The sequence below is a fragment of the Podarcis pityusensis genome (genome assembly GCF_964106645.2).
Source record: "Podarcis pityusensis genome assembly, chromosome: 2".
Taxonomy (NCBI): domain Eukaryota; kingdom Metazoa; phylum Chordata; class Lepidosauria; order Squamata; family Lacertidae; genus Podarcis; species Podarcis pityusensis.
Window position 1 is genome coordinate 32,625,807 of NC_138029.1, and position 17,286 is coordinate 32,643,092.

General features: G+C 40.8%; 1 protein-coding gene across 6 annotated transcripts in view; it reads left to right on the forward strand.

Annotated features, from left to right (window-relative positions):
• SPAG9 (sperm associated antigen 9) overlaps positions 1-17,286 on the forward strand; it is an 80,339-nt gene that overhangs the window by 23,516 nt on the left and 39,537 nt on the right. For 2 of the 6 annotated variants that reach the window (XM_080993606.1, XM_080993608.1), the window contains exons 4-8: positions 3,673-3,767; positions 8,736-8,889; positions 14,349-14,538; positions 15,196-15,295; positions 16,751-16,872. In XM_080993606.1, the coding sequence (XP_080849732.1) occupies positions 3,673-3,767; positions 8,736-8,889; positions 14,349-14,538; positions 15,196-15,295; positions 16,751-16,872 (661 nt within the window). Of the gene's footprint in view, positions 1-3,672; positions 3,768-4,245; positions 4,665-8,731; positions 8,890-14,348; positions 14,539-15,195; positions 15,296-16,750; positions 16,873-17,286 lie in introns of those variants that run through there. The other 4 variants (XM_080993605.1, XM_080993607.1, XM_080993610.1 and 1 more) reach the window with 3 other exon arrangements.

Below are 17,286 nucleotides of genomic sequence, written 5' to 3' on the forward strand. Positions count from 1 at the left end.
TGATAATATTTTGACTTTTGTGAACAGTAAGCTAAATCAATTTTTATTCCTGGTTTATTAGCCAGGGAAACACATAACTTGATTATTTATGAGCAAATGTGGTTAATGCTTCAACTCTTGGAAAACCTAAGTTTGATTCCTGTCCCATCACACCTTTTGAACATGTGTAAAACAATTTGATTTTCAACAGAACCACCATGTTAATGAAAAAAAGGATAAACACATTTTTGAAATGGAATTTCCTTCCAGATCCTGGTAGGAAAAGCTTATTTGTAAGTTACACAGACCTTTCTCCCCAATATATTGAACTAGATGCATTAAATATCTTGTACTACAAGGATGTAGGATCTGTTGCTCTTCAAAATCTTGGGCTGTCAGCCCCAGTTGCTATGGCCAGGGACCAGGGATGGTGGAATTGCTAGTACAGCACCATCTGGAGGGTGCTGGGTTGGGGAGGCTGATGTATTCTTAATTTGGAAGGGTGGTTTGTAATAATAGCAGGTATGTATAAATCCCTGGTTATGAAATGATAACCAGAAGGATAATTATGTATTTGTTTTGTAAACTTTATCTTCCGTTGGATTGTTTTTGAATGATGAGTGGGTTACAAATTATTCCTCTTTAATATTCTGCATTTCAGCATTAAAAAGTTTGGGCAACAATTGCAAATATCCCAGTGAGGTTAACTTAATTGAAGCCATTACATTATCAGTACTGGCAAAGCAAAAGTCAACAATAGCGTCATAACTGTTGCTGTTCGGGGTGCTGAAAAGACAATTGAAGAAAAAGAGCAAGTGGAAGCCATTGTAACTATTCTTACATAGCTCTTCTGTGCTAAGTGCATGTAGCTTGTGTCACTTATCTATTGTCTTGAAAAAGTCTTGCTACTCTTCCAATGCTTGTCAGCTGACAATGGTTATTTGTAATACTGAACGAGTTTAATGGTTCATAGTATGGGGGTAGCAAATAAGCAGGGTTCCAACCATGAGCCACTGCAACTTGAGAAGACTAACTTTAACATTTGCAACTCCCTGCAGTGTAGAAAGCATGATTTCTCCCTACTACAGAAAATCTGTCACTGTATAGGATTTCAGCAGAAGCTCCTTCGGGGAATTGGGAACCCCATTCAAGATCCAGGAGAAGCATCACCTGAGTATCCGTTATGAAGGTGTCGGTCTCCCAGACACAATTGAGATGATTGAATTTTGAGTGTTGACAGATGTACTGGAGTGATACGAATGTGCATAATTTTATGGCTTCTTCTCTTCCCAAAATGTCAGGGACAAGTTAACACGCACCACCAATTTTGGAGTAAAGAAGAAATGGTTTGAGGGTGTTGTAGTCATATGTGGTTACATGGGTTGGGGCAGGGAGAGATGCATTTTTTGAGGAACAATGAAGGTAATCTTTATGCCTCCATAAATCCGAATCGTAATATATGACTCTATTCTGATATGGTTGGCTGTGTCTTCTAAAATCTGATATAAAATGGCATACATTGAAATTTTATTTATAATTCCTTTTAACTGTGCATCCGGTTGAACTCTCTCACAAGCTTTATGGGCCATGAGTAAATCAATTTGTACGCTGAAGAACTTTAAGTACCTGAAGTTTTTTTAGACCCAGTAACAAATTGACTCAATACATTTTTAAAATCAGATATTTAAGAAGGTGGTACACATAGTTTCAATTGTGGTATAATTATTTTTTATCGGAAGCAATCTTGTGGGCATATATAGCAGAAAAGTGGAACATGAGGAAAATGAATAAATTAATCATTTGCATGGCAACTGCACATGCCAGTCCTTAATGGGAAAAATAATGTTGTATCCAGTGCAGCCATTTTATTCCAGTGTAGATTTTGGTGACATGCAGGGAGAGGAAGGGAAACAAGTTTGGATATTGTCCTTAGTGTAAAGAAATAGTATTTTAATGTTTTGAAGTTGGTTTAATTATTGTTTGTTTGTAAGTCATATTGGAAATAGTTGTGTATTTTAAAGGTGGAATATAAATGATAATTAATTGTCGTTATATTTCCCACTGTGTTTTAAAAAGAAAGAGTGGCAGCTGCGTCACATGTGTTTGAGATGCAGAGTATTCAAAAATCACTTAGACATTCAAATTGGCTGACGGTGCAAACAAGACCTCACAATATCATCAGTATAACAATGTTAACATTTTTTAAAGTATTCCGTTGGTAGTTATTAATGGTAAACACTATTTCTTCTGCTTCCTTCATTATTTCGGCACTAGTAATGCAGAACTAACCGCTTGCAGCTTAGAGCTTAATCTAAAATGTCCCCGAAGGCTGGAAAAAACAATCATGTTGCATATTGAGTGACCACAGTGTGATATTATCTGATGTGATGGTTTGTTCAGCTGTAAATAGTTTCATTTGCGCTAGTTATTAGTTCTGCTGTGGAGGGAATTGTATTAAAATGTTGCCTATTGAAAAAATTGTATTTTCATGTTAAGGTCATATGTTCCTTCAGAGAGACTGAGAGATTTTTTCCCCTATATGTTTTAATCTTAGAGATATTTTAGGTACCTCTTGTAAAGGTGCATCTGAATCCTGTGGACATGTAACTTTTTTCTCTGCATCTTCTTGTCCTCCGTCATGGCCAGAAATGTTCAATGTTTCCCTCGTTGACTCCTTCCTAGCCACTTAGGGGAAACAACACATTTAGAACACATCTTCGGAGAGAAGATTTTAAAAAAGCTTAACAAACCTCTTTAATTAAGTTACCTTACCTTGGAATTTGGACAGGTAGGGCACAATTTCAGACCCTTGTGGAATGGTGGTGCCTTAATTCTCAGATTAAAAAGAAGTCCATGGGGTTGCTAGGATCCTTTGGAGTACATTTCCTTGTGCTGAAAACTTTAGAGAGTACAACTGGGTGAACTGAGTCTGGAATCAGCCTAGTGTGACTGATTATGGAGCCACACAAAATCAACAGATTTGGGATGAGATGTGATGGAGGATAACATGCCAAGTTCAAGGGGAATAAAATCGGAAACTATTTGACATTTTACTTTTACCTTATTGCTTTTAAGATATGATGCACCTAGGATCCCACTTCAGTATAGAGCAGGTTTCAGGCTCATATCTGCCCTGCTCTGCCCTTTGTACATGAAAGAAAGCATAGGAGTCGTGCCTGACTGCAGAAACCTGTTCATTTTGCAAAATACATGAAAGATACGTGTACTGTGTGTTTTCTCAGTTTACTCTTGCATCTCTTCCACTCACTGGGCCTCCTGTCTATTCTGTCAATTTGCACCCGGGTGAAAAACTGTTGGTGTGTATTTGTATTGTGCTGCTCAGATTGCTGTTTGCATATGCTGGAATGGGGACCTTGGAATAATCAAGACAGTCAGTGTAAAAGATCAACGAATAGCCTTCTCAAGGTGTGTTGTCAAGGTGAAATTTCTGTGCATACTGGGAGGGGAAAATAACATTGCTGTAAAAAAGATATTTAATGGTAAAATGTCTTGATACTTGGGTTACTTCATAAACGGAATTAAGTTTATGATCCGAAAACAAAATACTCATAGTACCTTAAGAGAAGGTTTATTCTTTGGGGCAGGTGGTGGAGGCATATATTGCATTTCCATTCTGCTTAAACAGATATGAATAGTTTTCTAAAGTAACCCCCCCCTCCTTCTTAATAACAGATGATTCATAATTACATGGAGCACTTGGAAAGAGCCAAACTTCATCAACTGACTGGGGGTGACCAGCTAGAACCCATCGTGCACAGTAGAACTAGGTAAGCTTTACTGATCTTTGGCTGAAGATAATCTATTATATTTTATCTTAAAGACTTGGTTCTTTGTCTTCAAACATTAGGCTGAACGACGGGGTGGAATTATTCATAATTGCAGTATATGAGGGGTTATCGGAAGGGGCGGGTTATGTTTTTGCTGTTGGGACACTTCAAGGCCTGGATTGGCTATCTGCTAATATTTTAACTTTAAGCTTGTACACATATATCTGGTATGACAAGCTGTCCCTCCTTTTCATTTTCAAAAAAAGCAGCAGCGAAAAGATTAGCAATTAAAGGTTTTGAAATAATTGAATCGCGGTTGTCTGATGTGTACCTTCGGGCACATGTCTGTGAGAGGGCGTCTCTGGCGGAAGCTTTGTGACTACATTATGTAGATGTCGGAGCCTCCCATCCAATGAACTGGAGCTGAACAGCCAAGGTTTGAAGTAGTGGGGAGGAGAAAGAGGCGAGCAAGCTTGCTTGTATCTTTAGGTTGCTGCATAGATGCTGGGGAGAAGAGAAGCAGCTCCATGGTGGTTTTTTCTCCCGGTTAGGTGGGGGAGGAGAGTGAGGTGATGTCATTTTGCTTTGGAGCGGCTGCTGCGGAAGAGAGTGGAAAGCCGCTGCTGATGGCATTGTTTTTGTGGCAGCAAGTGAATGACAGACACTCACTACAAAGATACTCCCTTGTCCCCTGCGTAGCCTTGGTTCTTGCAATTCACCATGCCAGCGCAGCACCATGAGTCCTGGATGCATGCTGCTATTGGTGTTTGGCTTCGTTGGCGGGGCGGTGGTCATTAATTCAGCTATTTTAGTCTCTCTCTCTGTTTTGCTGCTTGTGCACTTTTCTATATCCACTGGCGTGCCAGCTCTGACGCAGAACTTACCAAGGATTCTCAGGTACCCTGAACTATGGAGCCTTCTGTCATTTTTGCTGTATTCTTTGTTCTCTGCTTCCCATTATTTCTCTTCTCTTGGGAGGGGAGGCAGGAAGGAGAGGGTGGGACGATGCTAATCTCTTAAGTGTCTGTTTCAGGCAGAATCTAGTCTCGGTGTCTATAGGCTGTGCAAAAATCATAAAATGCCTGTTTTAAAATGTAAAAATTGGCTTCATTGTGCTTTCTTTGAGACTACAAAGTCATTTGTGTTCTTGAAGGCTATTAGCTTTTCTCTTTTTATTGCTGAATCCTGTAAACGGCATAAAAGTGCTATGTGAATACATTGTGGACAAAGCTTGTATTCACTGTATTGTCAGGTGCTTGACTAATGCTGGGCAGCCTTGCTTCTGTGGTCGTTTAGGCCTTTCATTTATTTGGTCTGTGCTTTACTCCAGAGAATTCTGCAGAATCTGCTAGCGGATAGTCTGTGAAACTATTATAATAGCACCTTTGCATCTTTTTGTAAATCGAATGCTGACAAGCTAAGGTGTAGACTGTAGAGTGAAGAAATAGGGTTTAAATATCTTGAATTATAAGAGCAATGGCAAAACTCTTTTCATAGGAGATTGTAATTTGACCGGTAATATGGCTTTCTGAAAACTTCTGTTATGTATTTAAAAGTATGTAATCCAGTACTTTGATGCATCAGGGCAGAATTTGATTGTGCTTAGTAAGCAAAAGTAAAAAATCAAAGTGCAACTTTTTACAATATAGCAAACACTGTTTCTAACTTTATTATGGCTAATATAATTAGTAGCATCCATACTACCCATTGTGAATAATTTTACCTTTGTTGTTACGTAAAAAAAATGTTGTTATGTAAAGTGAGCTTCATCCATGTCTTTAAAACAGCATTGTTGACCAAATAGACACTGCTTTACCTCTGATTCTTAGATTCTGCTGGGGGAGGATTCCCAAATATTTTATGTTACCCCAGAATTGCAGGGGTTGGACTAGGTGACCCTTGTGGTCCCTTCCAGCTCAACAGTTCTGTGATTCTAAGTGCAGGAAGGAATGATGAGGTGGAACACCACCAAGGGAATGCAAGAATCCGATCTCATTAGAGTTAATTTCACATTAGCAGTAAAAGAAAATGTAAAGTTTTATTCACAAGGATCTGTGTGGTTCCCTTGGTGTGTTATCTTCTAGTAAGCTTTTAATACTTCGAATGCATATGTTTAGACATAATGCTAAACCAGGTTTTTAGAATATGGAGTTTGGAATATCATTCAAACCCTAACGTGTAGTTAATATTTTCTGCTCGTACTAGGATTAAACCAACTTCATTAACTGTGGTGTGATGGTCATAGAATCGTAGAATTGTTGGTTTGCTTCTGCTAAACATAGCTAAGATTAACCACAATTTGTTCAGATTCAGACAACATGGCAAGCTGCAGATAATTAAAAAGATGCAAAAGTTTCTAGACTCCTCACTGTAGGAGGAGGGGAAAGAAGGAGCTTACAAACCCAGGGAAAGGTTAGGCTCATTTTTGTAATTCTAAACTATGGTTTAGCATTACATCCAAACCAGCCATGTGTGTTGGTGTTTTCAGTATTTTGCCTGTTGTTGAATATGGCTTATCTGCAAGTACTTTTTAAAGGTTTTGTAGTAAATAGAAAATTCAGATCATGTACGTTTGCCTAGAACTATAGAGAATTTGGCTGCAATCCCTCATAGCTGTAATTTTCAGTAGCTGACCGCTAACCTTTACTTGGTTTAGTGGATTAACAATGAATGTGTGACTTTGTATTGAATCAATGGTATGTTTTTAGATAATGGCATTTACAGAATAAAAAGAGCTCTTAATGTTCTTTCATGGCATGGCATGTGTATATAGGAAAATGCTGTGTGGGAGATAGCATTTAAGAAGTCCTTAGTATACAGTACTTGCTTATATTGAGTATTTTTATTACAATGTTTTGTTTGTAGAATTCAAATATTTATAAAATAATATTTATACAGCAGTAGAAAACATCAAGAGTAATTGGTTTTGGGAAGTAGTTTTGTAGCAGGGTACAACAGGCAAGTCTTTCCAAGGTCATTCTGGTTTCTACATTTAGCAGATGCTAGTCTGTGCATCTTGAATCTCTTCTCTCTTTGACAAACATGAAAATTAATATTAAAAGTAGATGAAAAGTTCCCTGACCTCAGAGCTTTCTTTAATTAAAAAAAATTTTTTTTGACATGCACAGTAAGAAGATCATTGGTTAGCATGTTCAATAATCTCAAATGTATGTGTCCTGGTCCCTTATCTTTAAATAAATTTTTAAAAAGGTAAAAAATACATTGCAGAAATTGGCGTTCTAACACGCCCTGTGTGTAAACGAGTTGACTTCATTTTGAACCCAGAAGGAGAGAGAATTCTCACCTCCTCATTCAGGATTCTCCAGTCGCCTGTTTTTGACCCTAAAATGTAGCGTAGTGAAACTTTATCAAAGTAATTTGAAGAAGGCATCAATAACACAGTCTTAAGTGGAGCTTCTTCCCCTCACTCATATGCTTTTTACAAATGTAAGAATACTAAATAAGCTACTTGAATGATTTCTAACACTCATAGCAAAACGTCTGGTCAGTTGTGCCACAATTCCTACAGAATAGTTACATTGACAAGCTTTGCAGTGCAGCGACCTTTACTGCTGTCGTGATTTGATACTTGCTTCAGTAATTCATCCATACATAGTAGAAAAATTAACCCGTCACTCAACCAAAACCCTCTTATTATCATTGCTTGCACAGTTACAAAATTAGACAGATTGGCAGACAGTAAAGTCACATAAACAAGAATTTGCCTAATTATCTCTCCTTTGTTTCTGTTCCAGTAAATTAAAGTTTAAATAAAAGATTCCATTGGCCAGTTAACCAAGATGTGTTTTATCATTTCTTCATTGCCAAGCTTAGTAATGATGCTAAATAGGTATTGCTTCTGCATAGCACCAATTCTGTGTGAGTTTTATAGAGGAGGGTCAACTGCATCATGCTAGGGATAGAGTTCTCCACCGGGGAGGAATATGAAGAGACCCCTTGTATTATACAACGAAGATGTTTGTACTGTCAAAGTAAACTCTTGGATCATATGCACAAACGAGTATTGAAATAAGGAACGTTGCCTCAGCACTGGGGATTTCCGCTTTTAGAAATTTGTGTCCAAAAAGAGCCCTTAATTGTTCCTGCATTGGTTGAAAGACCATATTTTTCTTCTTCTTGGATTTCTCTGCCTAACTAGAGACTTTTTAGAAGTTTTAACACTCTCCTAACGAAACAGCATTGGATAGAAACTCGCACTCTTGCTGATTGTATATGCATGATAGTGTCCATGGCTAATATTTAATCACTTGCTCAGTTACACTTTTGTTTTCCTTCTGGTAGTTTTCTGTCCCCAGTTCATATACAGTCTAAGCTGAATCTGTTTGAGACCCAGGTATTTTGCATTGTTTTGTTAATCAGACCCGAATGCTTTTATTCTATTATCTTTCAAAATCTGCTGTTTTCAAATCCAATGTCTAGGTCTTCTACATGCTGCCATACATTTGAAGTATGTCTTTGCCCACATTGTTTTGCGGATGCTTGCAAATTTTAAGCCCCACCTCCACAGCACTGGTGTAAGCTAAGGCTTTGTTGTCATAGCTACTGACAGTCAATTTAATTATAGTAAAAATCATTACAAACAGCACCCCTGAGAAACGAGTGGCTGTAATCTAATACTTACATGTAGAAACTCGTGAGAGAACAGTTATCTGAAATGTACTTTGAAATTGCTAATTATTCTTAACTCTTTTATTTCTAATCTTCAGTTTCATAAAGTATCGAAGTGGCTTACAACATAAAAAATATAATAAAACCACTCCATAAATATCCATACAGCATAATTAAAAAGTCAATAAAACAGATAGCAGTTGGTTAAAAAGAGAAATTAATATTGTGAAGGCCTGGTTACAGGAACTAAATATCAGCTTTTACTACTTCTCCTGAGATTTGAAGGTCTGTTCAGTGTAAGAAACGAAAGCAAATAACTTGGTTTTTCCTTCCCCGCAGAAAGGAACCTCCCATATCATTGGGCATCTTCCCACTACCTCCAGGAGATGCACTTCTCACGCCTGATACTCACAGAGGAACAGTGGAAACTCCTGGGTCAGATAATTGGAAGTTCTGTGAACTAAGTCAGCCACGTTCCCGCACCAGTTTAAAGGTGACCTAGTGCTTTTATTTTTCCCATCTGGTGAGGTTTTAATAATATGTTTCCTATGATGCATTGTGCCTGGTTGAAATCTAAGCCCCAAACTATCTTTCTTTAGTTCCTAATCTTCTTAAAATGAGAGTCTTTCCAGGTGAGTTGAAGGTGAGTCTTTTTTCTATTATATGTTTTGATGAATGGGTCTCAGGTTGCACTGGACTATGGGGGAAGACCAGGACCTCAATTCTGGTTTTCCAGATACACCACACCCTTTTCACCAGTTTTCTTGTCTCTCTGAATTAACTAATATTTCAAGCTACAGTTTTCTTTTAGATGGGTTGGGGTTATGTGTTAGGTTTTTTCAACTACACTATACTGCTCAGGTAACTGTTGCATAATGTCTGTAACCTTTAGAAGTATTTAAGGTATCCTAGATTGTACAGTATCCACCTAGCAGGCATTTGTTAAGCTCTGAAGTGGTTTACTAAAATCCACTGAGTACAAGTTGGAAGTCATTTCCATTTAAATTTCATTTAGGCAGTTCAATATCGAAATCTTTAATCAGTTGTTACAGCTTGGGGTTGATTATCCAGCAATCAAAAGGTGATGTTCCTTGATCATTCTTCCATGTCTGTGTACAGCTAGGTGGATTATGTGCAAGTCAAATTGTCTGGTTAAGGGACATCTTTTGCACTCTTGGGACACTGTGAAATTGTATTCTGAAATGCAGAAACTAAAGTACTGTAAAGTAAACTGAGAAAAACAATGTCTCTGAACTTGTGCCTGATGCTTATTCTTTCATCATGTGTGCCATTTGACACAGCTCTAAAGCCCCTAGTTGCTCCACAATTTGTGCCAGTACATTCTGTGCCCCCACATCTCTCTTAGATCCTATGTATGTAGCCCATAGGAGGCCTTAGGTGAGTTGCATCCATATAGAGTGTCTCCCTGTCCCTTTACAGTTGTAAAGTAGATTGTACACATGAGTGTGGAAGGTAAAGAAGGCAAAGAATAGGTAAAGGTAAAGGACCCCTGGACGGTTAAGTCCTGTCAGTGGTGACTGTGGGGTTGTAGCGCTCATCTTGCTTTCAGGCCGAGGGAGCCGGCGTTTGTCCACAGACAGTTTTCAGGGTCATGTGGTTGGCCTGACTAAACCATTTCTGGCACTGTGGAACACCATGACGGAAACCAAAGCTCATGGAAACGCTGTTCACCTTCCCGCCACAGTGGTACCTATTCATCTACTTGCACTGGTGTGCTTTCAAATTGCTAGGTTGGCAGGAGCTAGCAACGGGAGCTCACCCCATTGCAGGGATTCAAACCACCAACCTTCTGATCAGCAAGCCAAAGAGACTCAGTGGTTTAGACCACAGCGCTACCCGCAAAGAATATTGCACATTTAAGGTGGGATAGATAGTTAAAGGAAGTTGTCAAGAATGTACAGGCTATACAATTGGATTACGGAAGGGGACAGTAAAAAGATACAACTCTTGTAACCCACTTTGTAAACCCTTCAGGCTAAATTGCATGCTTGGGGAGACTCCCTCCTAACCGATTAGCAAAACCATTTCTTGGGAAGAGCAAAATTTGCTAAGTTATGCGTCTATTCTACACAATACTCCATTCTGTGTTGTTGGTTTTTTTTTTGCCCTGCTCTTTCATGAAAGACATCAGGGTGGTCTTCCTAGTTCTTGCCCTACCTGTTTTATCCAAACAGTCACCCTGTGAGATTGGTTAGGGTGAAAAATGATAACGGTGTTAACACATAATGCCAAGTTATAGTTAATTCTAACCATGGTTTGTTGAATATACCATGAATCATAGAAACATATAAACTGCAGCTTGTTTCTCCCAAGCTTGATTTGTTTTCCCCTCTGCTCTTGCCTCATACCTTTATAGCTGGACATATGCCTGGGGTGGCCAGATAAACCATGGTTAAGCAAGAATGCCAGGTTCAGACATAACACCAAACTGTAATTAAAATGAACCACAGTTTGTAAGCAAACAGCAAACCATAGCATCTGGCTTGTTGCCAGAAAACAAAAATGTTCAGTCTGCTGGGCCGGGTTCACACTTTGGCTAAATAGGCAATGGTTTTGCATTATGTGCTCCAGTCCCTTGGCTAGTCCAGTGAGCTTCACTACCAAGTGGGGATTTGAACCCAGACTTTTCACTGTTCTAAGTTTGATATTCTTGGTGGTAGTCAAGGTATACTCTGGGTAGACCAACTGATATTAATGAACCTAGCTTAGCCATATTAATTAATATCAATGAGCCTAAGTAAATCTTGGTTGAATGTCAGCCACTATTTGCTGACATACCCACTGTTTGCCTATGACTGTGCCTCCTGCCCCAGATGAATAGAGGAAGGGCAGGAGGAGAATGCAGGATTTTTGAGGCCAGAATAGATGTCACAACACTTAAAATCGCAATGAGAAAGTAAGGAAAAATAAATTAATACCCGCAGTCAGTTTTGGATGAAGCATTAGCTAATGTTTGCCCAGACAGTTGGATAATTCAAGTGCAGGACCAGAAATGCAGCAGTTGCAGTAGATCAGTAGAATTCTAATTATGAAACTGGGCTAATCTGTTTCTCGGTTAAACTATTCAAACTAAGCTCTGAGGTTTTCCTTGGCCCCCTTCTGTTGGCAGTTGGGCCATTTGTTGTGAGCGTTTTGTCTGCTAAGGTCAGTGAGTGGTCTGTGTGCTGCATTCTTTCCTGGATGCAGCTGGAATACAGACGTTGGGAAACGTTTAAACAAAAGTCAAGTTCTTCTTCCGCTTGAGTGCGGAGCTCTGTAGATGCACTTGGTTACGACTGCAGTTTCCTCTCCATGAGTGATTAGGCTAAATTATTGAGGAGTGTCGGAACTGTGTGGCTTTTTTGGAAGAGTGGGTGAGATCTGAGAAATTGGGAGAGGAGAAGGGCAGTTGTCTTAAATAGTGTACAGTACTTTTAAAATGTTCTACGAGTTTCTGGCTGGGGCAGGCTGTGAAAGCATGTTACTAGGCTTGACCATTATCATTTAGTATGCCCTGGACTGGGAGGCACAACATGATGGAGATGCTCATCAGTTTCCAGCATGGAGTTATCTGATCTGCAGGAGAGAGTGAGGAACACTGGCTCAGGGCTGAGTGGTTGCAGTCCTAGACCAGAATCCAGTAATTTAATGTTTAATGATTAAAGTGGTCTTTAAGTATCTCTGCTTCATACCGATGTACTTACTACCAAAATGCACTTACTAGAGGGTAAGCTCAATTTAACATAGCGGGATTGACTTCTGAGTACACACAAGGTTGTACAGTGGTACCTCGGGTTAAGTACTTAATTCGTTCCGGAGGTCCGTTCTTAACCTGAAACTGTTCTTAACCTGAAGCACCACTTTAGCTAATGGGGCATCCTGCTGCTGTCGTGCCGCCGCCGCACGATTTCTGTTCTGATCCTGAAGCAAAGTTCTTAACCTGAGGTAATATTTCTGGGTTAGCGGAGTCTGTAACCTGAAGTGTATGTAACCCGAGGTACCACTGTACTTTCAACCCTCAATTTTGTTTCCTCGTAAGCAGTTTTGGAAGAAATGTTGCCTCATTCCACAAAGGCATGAAACTACAAGCTTCTCCTTAAGTGGGTTTATTACAGGCTGGACCAGGGAAGATACTTTATGACAAAACTAGAAGGATATAAACCCAAATATGTCTGCAGTCTCCAAATTGTCAAGCTTAAGCTGGAAGGATAGTTATACTGTGGGCAAAAACACTTTGCTAAAGGGACGGAATTCACATGGCCCAAATCTGGAAGCTGAAAGAAGTGTTAAGATCGAGGAAGCGAGCCAAGAGGGAGCTCTCCAGCTCGCGCCTCAGTTTAAATGGGGCCCGGCCACACCTCCCCAGCCAGTGGATTGTCTGGCTGACAAATGACGTGGCTGGGAACCTCCAAGTGACATGGGACTTCGTCCCCCGCCCCCAGAAGGTGGTGGGCGGCCATGTGGTCCACTGCAACTCCTCCCCACTGGGAAGTGGAGCGGATTTGCTAAAGGGACGGAATTCACATGGCCCAAATCTGGAAGCTGAAAGAAGTGTTAAGAGGGCAGGTCAAGTGCCAAGGAAATGGGGGTGGGGTGGTTTGGAGCAAGTAAGGCTGGCAGGAGCAAGGGGAAACACAGGTGTGATTCAGAGAACAAGCTGTGATGGTGGTTGCAATGATGGAAGAGTGAAGCAGAATGCTTGGATGGGACCTAGGTTAGGTGTTGGTGAATCTGGTACTTCTGGGCAAGGCCAAAAAGCTATGGTAGAATTGTTCACCAGGTCCAACAGTTGCCCTGATGCTGCAAGATTGCTGCTGGCCAAAGTGCTTCAGTGTACAGGATTTTTATTCAAGGTGAGGCAGTGATATTTGCATCTGCCATATGTAGTATCTTTGTCACAGAGGAATGTGCTACCGCTGATGTTCTTCCCTCTTATCAGTTTCTTGGCAGACGCCCAAGCTTGGATCAGAATTATTTGCTAAGTATTTCATTGTCTGCAGTTGGGGCCATACTATATATAATGATACAGAAAACTAGTGTTTTAAGCAAGAGTCTGTCCCATTCATATGTAAAGCAGGGGATACAATTTAAATCTCAAAAGGGGCATAGGCAAGGAGTTGCTTGACCCTTCACCTTTCACGTATCTGACCTTGGAGAAGTGTCGTGAGAGGATTCTTGACATAACATTGAAATTGAGATTTTCTCTTTTTGTCATATGCCACTATAAATGGATCTGTTGAAATACCACTCTGATGTACTTCTTTATGCAAATGCTAAGCAAGTGTTCTGTAAAGCTTTGAAATTTAACGCTGGATTGCCCAGTGTTGCATTTGTAGTTTCAATCTGTTTCAACAATATGGTCGTAACCCGTTATTTTGCAGTATGAAAGAGGATCACAAGGACTTGTGTAGGCAAAATGTCTCTTAAATTCAGCTATGTTTTCTGCTTGTAATACACTTAGTTCTTACATTAGTTCCTGGAAAAAGTACGTTTTTTGAGCCATTGAGAATGATCTTGGAACTTTCCATGGCACAGTTTGCTCAACTGAATACTAAGAAGAAGCAGTACAATTTCTGTGTTGACCATTATTTGTTTACCTAACATATAGAATCTCTCTCTCTCCTCCCTCCTTTCACTGTAAATGATTTCAAAGCACCTTGCAACAATAATAAAAACAAATAAATCAGACAAAAATGCACTGTCAAAAAGCATTTAAATCACACGTATAGAAACAGCAGAGCCAGTATAAACAGTATAAACAGAGATGTTGAATACTATTACAACCATGGGAGTATAGGACAGATTTTTCCTCGCTCCTAAAAGATAACTAAGATGGTGTTATGCAGACATGTCTAGGAGGAGAACTGGCTCCAACAAGTCTAGTATCCATCCGGTGACTGGGAATGTTATCATATAAATTCTGTAATTACTTTGAATTTCTCTACACTTTAGGATGAACTTTCTGATGTTAGCCAAGCAGGTTCCAAATGTACTACGCCAGTCTTAACTGCTGCTTCAGATGTCCTTGCGCCTGCTGAATCTCCCTCGAAAGAACACAAGGAAGGGCTTGAGAAGGACTCCGATATAGGGAACAAGAACATTGAAGTGCAAGTAGCCCAAGAAACAAGAAATGTGTCTATTGGTAAGTTCCTAGAATAGATTGTGTGGCTAGAGCCAATACTATGCGCACTTTAAAACTGAATTTTTTTCCTGTCTTACGTGTAAATATGTGTGCGTACTAAATTCCAGAAGAATAGTTATTGATTAATATTTAGGAAACATGGTGTTCTTGTGTAATAAGGTGCAAGTATGTTTGGGTGTGGTTATCACACTGGGGTTGGGGACAAAATTGTCCCCATGGCTTCCAAATCCATTGTATGGTCTATGAAATATAAATATTCATACCTCCTTTATGTACTTAAATTAATAAAATGTACTTAGAATGAATTAATAAAATGTTAAAGATCTATAAACTGGAAAAAAACTATTTCTTATGTGGAAATGTGTTTTGTGCAGAAAGTGTCATCTTTGTGAAGTCACCCTTGCAGTAAAAAATTACTGTAACATTTAAGGGGCAATGGAGTGGCCATTTAACTTGTTGCCAGTGTAATTTTATAGTTCAGATGTCTGTTCAGCTGTGAATCTCTCTGGTCTTTGGCAGTTTTTAATCTCATAATTTAGCGATTGCTTCATTGGGTTGCTGTGAAATTAAAATAAGATACCTAGTAGTTCCCTTAAGCTCTTGGGATAGGATGAAAAAGAAATGGGAATAAATAGTTACTTCTGCTCTGTTCCCCAGGTTCTAATGAAAATGAAGACAAATCTGAAGTTCAGGCAATCATCGAATCCACTCCAGAGCTGGATATGGATAAAGACCTTAGTGGATATAAAGGGTCAAGGTATTTTGCTGAACACTTCTCATCAGTAAAGAACTTGGGGGTGGGGGAATGTAAAGGGCAGGGTTCAGCTAAGTTGTTGCATGGAAGAGATCCATTCATGCAATGGGCCTTTCCCCCCTCCTCCTGTGCACCCCCATACCCCCTAGGCCTGCCCCGTATGACTGGGGAAACCCTCCAGAACAGGTTTAAGTGAAGGCGGGGGTGGGAGAAAGTCCCATTGCGCAGCAGAGCTTTGTTCCCTGCATGCATACCCCACTTAATGCTATGTTGAATTCCACGTATAAGATCCAACAGTCTTGTTGGGCAAATTCCAGGACCCCGAAGACCCATACATGGCCCACGTTGCATAGGACGCTTGGGAATGTCTGAAGCAATACAGTTGTCCACTGTGCTGCTGCTCTGCTTTTGCCTGCCCGCCCGCCCAGTGCAAAGGGTCCTGATCTGCTGAGAAGATCGGAGCAGTGTGTTATGCAGCAGTCATTGTCCTTTTACTCAGGGTCTTCCAGGAGAGCTAAAGACAGTGTGTGAGAGAGCAGTGGTGAAGCTGCATGCTCTGCTACCGTGGGCGGAGAGCAGGCGGGGGCGTGGCTGGCATCCCGGAGGGCGTGGCATGCTGTCCGTGGGGGTGTGGCACGCATCCCGGGGGTGTGGCGTGCCGCCTGTGAGGGCGTGGCTTGCGTTCTGGGGGCGTGGTGTGCCACCTGTGGGGGTGTGGCGCCCGGCATGTGGGTGGGTGCGTGGCGCATGTCCGGGGAGGCCGCCGCGATGTCGCCCTATTGGAATAGTGGTGCCAAGGGTGGTCCGTGCCCTCCGCACCCCGTTCCTCCGCCAGTGCAAGAGAGTCTTGTGCTGCTTCTGATCTGCTTAAGTGCTCCAGAATGCAAGGGCAGAGGGCTCTTGGGGTGAGAAGTTAAGGAGGGCTGACCTCCTACTGGTGCCGTGGGGAGGTGGGCCAGGGGAAAAGAGTGAAAGCCAGTCAAGTGGATGAAAGGAAGAGTAACCCAGGTCACGAGCTGTGCATTTGGGGTAAGTGGGGAGGAAGCATTACCTTGACACATGTCTCTGCCCCTTGACAGTTAAGCGCACCCACTGGTAGGTTTCTAGCACATAATTCTAGAGACACACCTGACTGTAATGCCTGACTTATATTGGCGGTTGCCAATGTGACACCCTCCAGATGTTGTTGGACTACTACTCCCATCATCCTCAGTTGTTGGCCATGCTAGCTGAGGGTTTATGGATGTTGTAGTCCAACAAAATCTGGAGGGCACCACGTTGGCTACCGCTGCTTATTGCTGTGTTAGCTTTTATGGGCTGGAACCCACATTGTCAGACGCATGAAGTGATTTAGAAGACCATGTGCCCACACACATTGACACTCATTTGTGTGCGTACCTTTACATATTTTTAAAACTTTTATTCTCCTGACTTTTAAATTCCAATTCTGTTGTGCAGCACACCTACCAAAGGCATAGAGAACAAAGCATTTGATCGTAATACAGAATCACTGTTCGAAGAACTATCTTCTGCTGGCACTGGTCTGATAGGGGATGTGGATGAAGGAGCAGACCTACTGGGTAAGTGGGTATTCTAAAAAAATCCTGTTGATTTCCATCCATTTCTTCAGCTTAAGAACTGTGAAGGTAATTGTTCTGTGAGAGTTGAGGAATGAAGTTGTTGAGAAAAGTATTCATGTTCAGTACTTCGTTTTAAGTAAGTTTCTTCTATATATAAAATGCTTACTAATTAAAAATGGTGAAGTTGAAAACATTCAGTCTCCTACATGAGGTTTTTACCAAAGGGAGTCTTTCGACTATTTATTCAGATCTCTGCTTTAGTGCAGTCCTAGGTTGCACTCAGAAGTAAGTTCCATTGAGTCCCTGATAGGTTTGGGTAAGGTTTCAGAGCAGGTGTAGCAGCTACTCACCAGGTGAGAAGGAAGTCATGTGACATGGGGAGGATATCTGAAACAGCCCCCAGAACCATAAGCC